Below are 12,343 nucleotides of genomic sequence, written 5' to 3' on the forward strand. Positions count from 1 at the left end.
ATAAGGTGTTAGCCAGTGCTCTTAGCGATATGGCTAAGAAAAAAAATCGATAACAATTTATCAACAGATTTTGGAAAAAGGACACACTGTGATGGAGGCCGACAGTGTTCATGCGACGCTGGAACATTTTTTCAAACCACCAAAAAATTCACCATCGGATTACATAGCACGGATGAGATTAGCACGACAGAAGCAACCATATAAGGTGAAAGTACTCAATTTTGATTTTTTTTACAATAAGATCAGTTACAAACAAATCTTGCATCACTCAGACCAAGCAAGAGAGCCGGAAACACTACTGTCAATGATATTCGTAAATTAAAATATTTACCGAATGGTGATATCAATAGCTATTGTTTGAACTATTCAAGTGAATGGCTACCTCTTTTGCAACGAAGAAAATCAGGCAATAATATTATGTCTATGGACAATAGCATGCCTAAATAAACGTATATCGAGGATATACCCATTTCTGCATCGAAATATCGTCACCTTCAAGAGCTGAAAAATATTATTGAAAAGGATCATCACTTATTATATGATAATTTGCGGTTTACGTCAGATTCCAAGAATTGATTAAAATATCGTAAAAAAATATTATAAAAATAATTTTGATTGTCATATGTAGTATTTTCTTTAATTGATTCATTTTATTTTCTATAAACTTGATTATAAATACTATGTATAATATTTTTTCATTTTTCTAAAATTGATTATGAAAATTTGTTAACAACAATTATGTAATCACACTACTGTTATGTAATCAAAAAGATGCTGACAATATCTGTCATATGCTAATAAAGAGAATAATCAAGATTTATTGTTTATTTCCTTCCTTTTTAATGTTTTTTTTATTATTCAATCAATGTAAAACTATTAATGTCATCAAATTGTATAGTAAACCGACTTGAAACATATTTACCTATTTTTTAAAACAGTTTTATTTGTCTCCTGAACAATTTGGTTTTGTACTCATAGCAGGTATTGTAGAATCAACAACGTTATACTTGCTAACATTATAATAAAAACATAATATTGTCTCCCTCTCTTGTATTGCATTGTCAGAAAAAAAAACATTTAACGCGCTTATTTTTAATTGATAACAAATTAGTTATATAATTACAACAATATTTTTAAATATCAGATTTAATAAAATGCTTAGATTTTTGCAATTATAAAACATCAAAATTAGTTTAATTATCAGCTAGGTATTTATAATAATATATGCTAATTTAATATAAAATACTAAATTATTAAAATCAGTAATTCAACAGACGATAGTATTATTTTCATGGATTCTATAACCTTTTGTATTTGTATGACCCGACATTCAGAAATAAAAAAATGGCGGACTAGTCACAGTTGATCATAAACCGCCATAACAATAGTAAATTTTATTTGCTTATATTAAATTTGATATATTATGTAAAATGTATTGTGCTAAACCTCCACTATACTGAAACATATTGCAATGCATGTTTTAATGTCCTGGATTTATTTTGGACATTTTATATAAATATCTAAACTGAAAATAAATCAAATCAGAAGAACATTATTTGAAATTTGTAATTCTTCAGCCATCTTGTTTCATCTGTCATCGAGTATTAATATAAAAAACTGTATCTGAGCAAAAAAAGTTGTACAAATTTCTTACGTTCTGTATAATGTAAAATTATGTAAATTAATTTATTAGAAAAATTATATTACTTATTGTTTTTTTTAGATATTTGGCAATATTATTTCGACAATTTAGTGCAGTGTTTCCCAACATGGGGCATACGCCCCACCGGGGGGCAGTTTGAATGTTTTGGGGGGCAATGTGCAAATCATTAATATTTGGTACATTTTTTTTGTTAAAAAACGCATTTTCGAAAATATTTTTTTGATATTGCTACCATGACTTTCCGAGAAAATTACTATTGCATATTAGTCTATGACTGTTGCCATTCCCATCATTATATTTAGTTGAATGCGGCGCATTAGCGCTGTAAATGATTTCTAACTGAAAAAAAGAAATCGTTTTGACATCACAAACTGTGGAGATTTAAGATTAAAATTGACCAAATAATTATTGTACCTCACATAAAAACTCTTTGCAGCTCACATCAAGCACAAGGATCGCACTAATTTTCTTCCGTGTTGTACATCTAATATACTTAATATACATAAGTGCTTACTTACGAAAGTTAAATTAAAAAGAGTATGCATATGTGCACTTTTTATTTGAAGCGATTCATTTTTTTTAGAAATTGTTAGTTGACTATGAAATTTTGATAGAGGGGCACGAAGATTTTTGAAGCGTTGAAGTGGGGCATGGCACAAACAAGGTTGGGAAACACTGATTTAGTGCAACGTCAATCGAAACGAACAATAATTCCTCGCTTATTATCCTCTAGATACTTTTTGATTTAGTAAAAAAATATGTTAATATTTTAAATAATTTAATTATATGGATTGTAAAATTTTTAAAATTTACGATTTTTCGGTCTTGGTAAATATACTGATTTTATTCAGAAAATTACGATGTTCCCATACACAATACGCATAACGTTGCACTGGCACTGGCAACTGTGGAATAATAGTGTATTGTTTTTATTTTGAAAAATAAGACAATGAAGAAATGGTTTTAAAGCAAACAAAAAATAAAGCATAATTATTTACGTGTATCAAAAAGTATGTAATAAATCAATATTTTTTTCTTGATTAAAAATCGTTCATGTTTAAAGAAGTACATAAAAATAACTAAGGTTTAACTTTATAGATAATATTTGTTGACAATAATTCATTTAGATGTCGGAATGTGAGGTTATTTTTTTAAATTTTGAATAATTATAATCATGCGTTTTTTTTTTCCTAGTTGAATTTATAATACATGCCTTTATAATATGAATACAATTTCAATGTGTTTAAGTTATTTTTGACAAAATAAAGTGACCTTTCAGACGATCAATAATAATTTTATTCTACGTCTGTTTGGAGCAGATTTAGCGCTGAGTGTGACGAAGGATATGGCGTATTTCAAGAAAATACTACCTACTTCCATTCTAAGGTCGATAATTATTATAAAGCAATCATAATTATTACTAGGATATTTTATCACGTTTGAAAGATAAAGGACCTTGAAATCAATATCTTCAGAATTATCTTAAAATGTGAATCGCACCCATTTTCTGAAATAACAAAATGGATAATTATTCTCAGATCTGTGTCAAATTTAGGTTCACAGGGATTGTATATATATCGTAAATATTTTATTATATAATGTTTACAACAATTATTTTACTAATGGGTTTATGAATATGTAGAAAATTAATAAACTGAATAAATGAAAAAACCAGGTCACATGAATGTACTCAGATATAGTTTAATTTTAAATCATTAGATCAAGATGTAAGAATACTATTTTATGTAATAAAAATATTTATTGCAGTCATCAAATGTTTAATATAAATACAAAGAAATAATAAGGCTTTAAAATTATATAAATAGATTTTCTACAACGTTTAAGGAATCTCCAGGCTTATACTCTGAAAATAACATAAAATCTCTGTGTTGACCTACGTGGCATATGTGGCCCACGTCATATGCCACGTAGCGTAGGTGACAACGAAAATATATTCAATAAATAAAATTGAATCCAAATTGCAAGCTCCGTCTATTTCGTATTTCGCATTAACTTATGAATTAATAAAAACTGGATTTCCTAATCGTTAAATATCCCTAAAATTTTCAAATATTCTGGTTTAAATTAAATACATATTTTAAATTATCATTTGACGAAGCAAGAAATAGCAATAAAAATAAATGTTGTAGTTGTATTTTCCTAGAATTAATTCGTAACCAAACATGAGATTATCTTGACATCTATGAAAATTTCATCGCACACTCTGGCTACATCATGAATGCCTCAGCATATTTTATAAAACCGCGGGAAAATAACGATCCTATATGAAAACTGCAATATCAAGGGATATTATTAAATTCTCAGATGTCAGTGTAGGGATGGATGTGTGGCTGTGTGGATAAAAATATAAATTATATTATGTTCCTTCCTAAGAAGCTACTCCATATAACAGGGATGGCGAACCTATGGCACGCGAGATGATTTTGCATGGCACGCCAATATTTTATTTTGAAGAGAAAAAAATGACCTATTAAAAAAATACAAAAGAGTTTTACAAATAAATTTAAAAGTAATGACGATATAGTCATGCCTATTTTCTTTGGTTTTTAATAGGTATTATTTTTACAATTGATATTTTCCTATCGATGCGCAAACGGAACAACGAAATGCGTAAATGACAGATTGCATTGTATAAAAAATAGCATGCAAATAGGTACTACAAATTTCAAGTACGTTTTTCATTACGTTTGTAAAATTAATGTAAATATATAATTTTATAGGTCGGTCCTTAGGTTTTGTGCGTCACACATAATATTATCGCACTAAAGTCATCAGGCGGCGAGACAAGCAGGCTCGTGAACCTCTGATTATGATCGATTTACAATGCTTGAGACCAATCAGGCAATTAAAAATGAAAATATTCAATCAACAAACCTGATGAAATTTATCGTCATTCGTTTAAATATAAACAGCTGATTTGCTATTTTGCCTCAAACATTATCGCTAGAAGTGGAAGAATAATATATTATATAAAGGAAGCGTGGTTAAAATGCTTCCACGATCTCTTTGAACATGGGAAAATTATTCAAAGAATAAAAGATATAAAAAGGGTAGAAACACGTCGAAAGATAGAATCTCAAGAATTCAATTATAATTTTCCAACTTAACAGAATTTTTAAAAATATACATTTTTCATTTTTTCCTTATGAAAAACTGCTCTGCACGTCAGACAGTCGAAAAATAATATTTGGGAAATTTTGGCACGCGTACGTAAAAAGGTTCGCCATCCCTGCCATATAACAATCATAATAATGAGAATTCAATAAGGTGAAGCCTTTACTGGGCCGTTTTTAAAGAGGCACCTAGCGGAAAAATACCAAGCTTTCAATTTGAGATTTTTTTTTGATAATTTACAATTTCAACTGTATTAATTAATAAATATGTATCTGAAAACATTAAAAAGAAAAGTATTTTGATTTTCAGTCAAAGATAAACTTATAATTGTAAAAAATGTAATAAAATGTGAATTTGTTGAATCGGACCGCACCCTATTATTACATATATTTTATGATCATATTTATTATTAAAATTTAGTTTATTAAGTTTTCTAAGCATCACTTAAGAGATTTTTGACTAATTAATAATTTTAATATATTATATATCTATTTTAAAAAACATCGATTTTTATAAAAAATATAAATGTGTTTTTAAAAAACATCGATTTTTAAAATAGATATAAAAAATATTAAAACTATGATTAGTCAAAAATCTAAGCGGTGAGAATTTGAAAACTTTAAACTTAATTTTAATAATAAATATAACTAAAGGTACGAATAATGTAATAATAACGAAAGCTAGGTACCAAATATGTGACAAATTCAGATTTTTTTTACAATTGTAAGTTTATCTTTGACTTAAAAAAAATCTTTTTAATGTTTTCAGATACATAGTTGACATAGTAAATTCTCAAAAAAAATCTCAAATTGTAAACTTCGTATTTTTCCGCTAGGTTTTCTGTTGGCATATAAAACCCTCATCCTACTAAAAGTGTACCACCTATGTCTTATTCCAATGATTCGATGGATTGCTTTGTAGGTATTTGATTTATTTTATATCGTATATTATATTATATTATCGTATCTAGGTAGGTACTTACCTACCAAGTGACATCGGAATAAATTATAGACAAAATAATAATTGATCATAGTACAGTATGGATTATAGTCATAATAATTATTAATTGAGTTAAAATTTATCATTATTAATACATTTATTTTATAATCGTGTTACGATAATAATTAATGATTTCTTACCTTTTTGTTGCTTTTAAAAACATTGCATTTAAAAGTGTTGTTAGTGCCATCTCTCGCTATGTACGAGAAGATCTTGAGGTCGCTGCTGTCGTGTGAAACATAAAATATCCGATAGATGGGGTGGTGCATGAGATCGAGAGAGTCACCTTCGGGGTCGTGCCATTTTGCATCCTTTTTCTTCGCACACGAGGACAATGGCGGCAACAGGTGGATTTGAAAAAAAAGAGAAACAGAATACATGAGAAATCTGAAAATAATAGTAATATTAAAACAATAGAATATTATAATTAAAGTGCAAAATTACTGAATAATAGTTATTTAAAAATAGACAATAAATATATGAAAACTGTGAGGAAGACTTTTTAAAGTAATACCTATCCAATATTTATTTATATTAAATGATATTACCCCCTCCCTCTACAACAAGATTACGAAATAAACAAAAACAAGTTACGGTTACGTGGGTAGATTCATATGTAATATTATGTATAATTGAGGGGTTGAAAATTAACTACTGGTACAAGTGGCGATTTTCACACCACCAACATAGGTAACCTGGATACACTAATAATATAAATACACGTACAAACTGCTTTGCATAAAATATTGTAAATAATATACCATACACAGGGCTTGGAATGGATTGGAACACACCGGAGCGCCGTTCCGGTTCGTAACATCCCCAAAATTATCGTTCCATCTCGTGGATATATTATTTTGACCGTCTGAGCGACATATGCAATATAATAAAAAAAATTTTAAATACATATACAATTAGATAATAATGTTAGTTAATATTTTCGTAAAATTATCGAGCGCTCCGGTTCGTAAAATTTTACATTTCGAGCGCTGACCATACACAAAGCACACATGCTTACCTCCCTAATTAAAATAACAGAAGAACTAACATATTTTATCAGGGCTCGAATTGGACTGGAGCGAACCGGAGCGAACCGGAGCGCCGTTCCTGTTCGTGAAATGAGTAAAATTATCGCTCTGTCTCGTGGATAAAATAATTTGACTGTCTGAGCTAGATAGGCCATATTATAATAGAAAATCGAACATTTTTTTAAGAAATACACAACATTTGATAGCTATGTAATTCAGAAAACTGTCGAGTGCTTCGGTTCGTAATCTTTTCCATTTCGAGCGCTGCATTTTATTTAAAACATCTCCATCTTCGTGTTTTGTATAAAATGGTATTTTTGATAACTCGACATTGACATTATGATTTATTTTATGCTAGAGCAACTTCTATGCTGTCTTCGGAGTCCACGTAGCATACGGGTAAAACCTCCCAGTTAGTGTTAACCAATGTATTCTATGTTGTCCAGGGCTCAAATGGACCGGAGCGTACCGGAGCGTCATTCCGGTTCATGAAATCCCCAAATTTATCGCTCTGCCTCGTGGAAAAATTATTTTGACCATTGCTAGATAAGCCATATAACAAGAATTCTAACACACTTATTATTATAGAATACTTATAGATGTAATTAAATAACTATATTAATATTTTTGAAAAATATAGAGCATTCCGGTATATAAAATTGTACATTTCGAGTGCTGGTGTTGTTTTAAAACGCAGTGGTCATCTTTTTCACTTCCTTGATAAATGCATTTGTATTTTTAACCATTCATTATTGGCGGTGAACATTAGAAGAAATGTCACTTCGTGAAGAGAGCTCGCTATCCAAATGGAAATGGCATTAGGCTAGCGCTGTAGAAATATGTAACAGTTCAATTTAGAAACTAGAAGCAAATGCAATTGAAATCAAATAAGACCCCGCGTCGACGCACGTCTGCTGCAATGCCGTGCATCTGCAGTCATGCTGGCGGGAGATACACGAGTGAAATACAAAAAAAACGCTATGTTTCGACTATCACAACACTACAAATAATAATTATAGCATAACAAACAGCTTGTGAGGAAAACGAAGTATGATTCTTTAAAAAGTTAGATATTGAGTTTGTGGATGTTAAATATTTTTACATAATATTTGCATATAATTATTGTTAATTCATTAAATCGTCGGAGGTTATAATATTATAAACCATCCCAATGAAAATACCAAACCTTTACGTCGAAATATCTACGAAATAAAATCAATATACGTCTAGTTTTTTAAACCTACTACATATTGTGGCTATTGCCTATATGATTTATTGATTCACTTCAAATTTATATCGATAATACATCATAATTATAATATATATGATAATTATAATAAACATAATATTATTATGTATAGTGGTACTATAAGCAATGAAATTACTCAAGCACATCACATTTTCAGCTTTTCTGGCTGATACGTTCGTGGATCTGCAGCAAATTTATGCATACGTATAACTGCAATTGTAGTGATTTAAATAACTACAAATACATTGAATAAGTATATGCTAGTATTCGAAAAAAAAACATTCCAATGAATATTTTATCCTCGCACGAAATGATGAAAAAAAACTCGATAACTTTAAGAATCAACCGCCTGAAATATTTTATGACATGTGTAATTAAGTTATTTTTTCATAAATAATTGTTTTAATGGGTTAATGCCTAACAACGGCTTCGCTGTTTTTTTAGATTTAATGAGCGAGTCGAACTGAGTTGCTCGTCTATATCCTATATCAGGGGTGTAAATAAGGTCGATCGCGAAATGATTTTTGGTCGACCGCCAAAAATATTTTATTTATTTATTCATAATTTGGAAGTATACTGGGATTTTATTTATTATACACATTATTTCTATTATACAAAATTTTAATTACTTATCTAATTCTAACAGCATTTTCATACGGATATGTTGAAACTTGAAAAGGAAATAATTACACTTTAAAATGATATTTACATTTGCAAAAGCAAGAGTTTCGGAAGATAAATTTTGAAAATATTTACCAGCAGATAAATATTCAAATCTATTGTAATGCGTTGAAAAAATGTACGCCTGTTTTGGTTCGACATGCTCGTGCGAATCAGCGTTTTTGTAAATGAAAATTATAAAATCGAAGTACAGATCATGCTTGAGAAATTGTTTCAGTAAGTACACCCCCAATTATACTAAAATTGTAGACACTTTGAAATGAAGGATGAATAATTTCAGAAAAAGTAGATCGCGGAGGATTTTTCTCCTCCAAAGCAGATCTTATATAAAAATTAGGTGACACCCCTGTCATATAATATGATGTCATAATTATTGTTGTATGTGTCGGTACCTACTGTACGTTATATACACATCAGATAGCATAGACTGTGAAGCCTGTCATCATATCCAAGGTTTGATTCGGCCACGTAGTACGAATGTCTCGATAGGGTCTCAACTTAGCCCGCGGTTTCTTTAATCTCTACGCCCAGTAAGATCACTAAATACCACCTATGTGAAATATACTTGTGCTGCCATACGCAGGAAAAGCGCAAGAAGATTGACAAGCGATATGATTTTTTGGAAGTGTCGTATGGTGTCCATATGGTCAACCTAAGGCACGTAAATCGACACATACAATAAAAGAATGAGCTGAATCGACTTAATCCAGTTAAGTGAAAACTGCTAAGTAAACCAGAAAGTGATATTAAAAAAGCGCAGTATCACAGTACAGTTTAATAAATATATTTCCGATAGGCTATACCCCAATACACTACGTTTTGAATGTGTATGTCCTACGAAAATTAACCACACATTATAGACGTGCAATAGTATGTGTAATACACCAATATTAAATGAGCATCAGTGGGTAAACCGAGAGCATTTGCCAAAACAAAGGACAGGCGTATTCTTGACACGTGTTTAGGTTTATCCCATATTCTTCTACTGTTGCCTGTTACTCCACATCCATAAGGTATTTCAGTTCCCATTAATTCTGTGTTCCCTTCGCAGTAGGTACCTAATACTATTTTAAAGAGCGGCAGACGCCATTCAACATACGTAACTAACGGTAAGTTGGTACCTACCTAAGAGCCTACTGCAGCGGTAGCGAACCTATGGCACGCGAGATGATTATGAATGGCACGCGTTTGAGGAGAAAAAAATTCTATAATAATAATAAATAACAGATCAGAAGAATAAGCATTACGTTTAATGTAAATATATATATAATTTCATAGGTCGGTTCTTATGCTTTATGCATCACATATAATATTATCGCAATAACCTCATCAGGCGGTGGGGAATGCCGTACCGCGAACCTCTAATTTTGATCGATTTACAATGCTTAAGACCGCTGTAGTGAGAGAATGCCTCATCTGATCGGAGATTTTCTGGTGTCAATTTATGCGCAAAGAATCAAACTAATTTATACAATAACAATCAATTTCATTAATTCTAACAACAAAAAAATGGCTAGCAGTAGTAATAATTCTGGCAGACAGTTTTAAAATTGGTGGACCGAAATGTATGGCGTAATTGAAAAAAGCGACAGAGCTATAAATAGGTGTCCTATGTTGTGTGAATGATATCTAGAACATCATAATTTTAAATAGAATTCTCAAGAACCATTTTTTTCCATGAAAAACTGCTCGGTACGTCGTACAGTGGACGACAGTAGACAAATAATATTTTGGAAATTTTGGCACGCGTACGTAAAAATGTTCACAAACCCTGGCCTATGTATATGCACTGTAAATAACATACTGACCATTGGTGAGGGCGTATAGTGCCTGAAGATGCCGAAAGTCGAAACCCGGGTCCCAAAAAATGACCCAAAAGGAATAGAACAAAACTTAAATCCATTATAATTTATATTCAAATTCATTAAGTACCTACCGTCGGTCGATAGTATTAATATTATAATACATTAGTTATAATGTGAAATACTTGCCTACCTTCGCGTAACATGTTTGCTTACAATTTTAAATTTATGACCTCTAGAGTTGTTAAAAATCCTCTAAAACCCTTGATGATTATAGCTGATAACGTTCTTACAGCTAAATTACACAGGCTCTAGAACGGTACCCGGCTAAGAAGATGCTAGAATTTTATGTCCTCACTTTACTCGCGATAAACTTAAAAAGGTCTAGGTGTTAAAGTTGAGTTACGCGTAGGTGGGAATTATAATTCTGCGACGGTAATGGGCTACCAAAAATTAATATTATAATGAAGACAGTGAATGATGGGGATTCAATTAAATGTGTTATCAAATTTAATATACCGCTTAGTGGCATTATTGTATTATCTACTACTAAAGCTATCACATCTGACATCAGCATCACTGTAAGTAGCTAACTAAGGTCGTTAAAAGATCCGACCTGTTTATTAAGTATATATTATTAATAGCGGACACATGGCTAGGCTTAATATAATATAATATTAGCTACCTTATCATGATAACATAACGTTATAAAACATAACTAAAGGTCGCCGTAAAAGTGGTCAAACTGAGATCTAAAGCAAAAATGACGTCAATGATTTTTATGAGCGGCACGTGAAAGAATCATTACCGATTACATTTTTATGGTTATATTTTGTTATGTATGTATCTGCTATGTATCTCATAGATGTTTGAATAATAATGCCTTTCATTTGCCAATAATTATTCATTGCCTTTTGACCCGTAACATTATGTTGAAACACCAATAATGCATTGTTTTTGTTGTGGTATAAAATTTCTGTCCCAGTTATTCATTCATTTAAAAGTCTTTTAAAGTTATACAAGTCAAATATTAGTATTATTTTGTCACTAATTACAAAAAATTAAAGCTACATGTTGTACCTACAATAATTAAATAATTTTAATCGGTAAATTTGTTCGTAAATAGCTGTAAGAAGATAATGTTATAGATATGTAGTAAAATCCATTTTAGTAAAAAAACGGACACCATTACCTTTTAAATGAAAATGTAAATAGCATGTTCTATCGTTTAATGTCCAAATTCGTTGTTTGTTTATAAAACGGAATGTCTCTCGTATCCAACTTCGTTGAAACCAGTGTGTTAAAGCAGTGCTCCGAAGCCGGTGTGCCGCGGTGCATTGCTTAAAAATAAGTTTAGCTGACTCTATTTAGCATTTAGTTTGGTTTCGGAAAAATTTACTCCTGTCCGTACAGATTACCAATGCGCGGATGGGGCGTAAACCCGGGAGATGCAGGGTTCGATTCCCTGCCGAGGTGGCTTACTTTTTTCAAAAAAGATTTTTTCTATATATTTTTCTATTCTACATCGGCGCGCGCAACTTTTTCACACGCTAAAATACACTCTGATCTGTTTTCCCAAACGCGCCAAAACAAGTGTAACTTCAAAAAAAAAATATTTTTAATGTTTTCCCAAGCGGCCACCCATCCAGGTCGTATACGCGCCCAATGTTGCTTAACATCGGTTATAGAACCACAAGCTTTGGGAGTGATCTGCTGGCGTAATCGTAGCGATGACGTGAAAAAATATAGTAATAGTAATATTTTATATATAATATAATAAATTGTT

At 30.9% G+C, this 12,343-nt stretch overlaps 1 protein-coding gene across 1 annotated transcript in view; it reads right to left on the bottom strand.

Annotated features, from left to right (window-relative positions):
- LOC147079909 (uncharacterized) overlaps window positions 1-12,343 on the bottom strand; it is a 127,302-nt gene that overhangs the window by 73,694 nt on the left and 41,265 nt on the right. The window contains exon 3 of the mRNA XM_085946807.1: window positions 5,938-6,114. Coding sequence (XP_085802933.1) covers window positions 5,938-6,114 — 177 coding nt within the window. The remainder of the gene's footprint in view (window positions 1-5,937; window positions 6,115-12,343) is intronic.

The sequence above is a fragment of the Rhyacophila brunnea genome, unplaced genomic scaffold (genome assembly GCF_057557595.1).
Source record: "Rhyacophila brunnea isolate RB1 unplaced genomic scaffold, BYU_Rbru_1.0 scaffold_1, whole genome shotgun sequence".
NCBI lineage: Eukaryota > Metazoa > Arthropoda > Insecta > Trichoptera > Rhyacophilidae > Rhyacophila > Rhyacophila brunnea.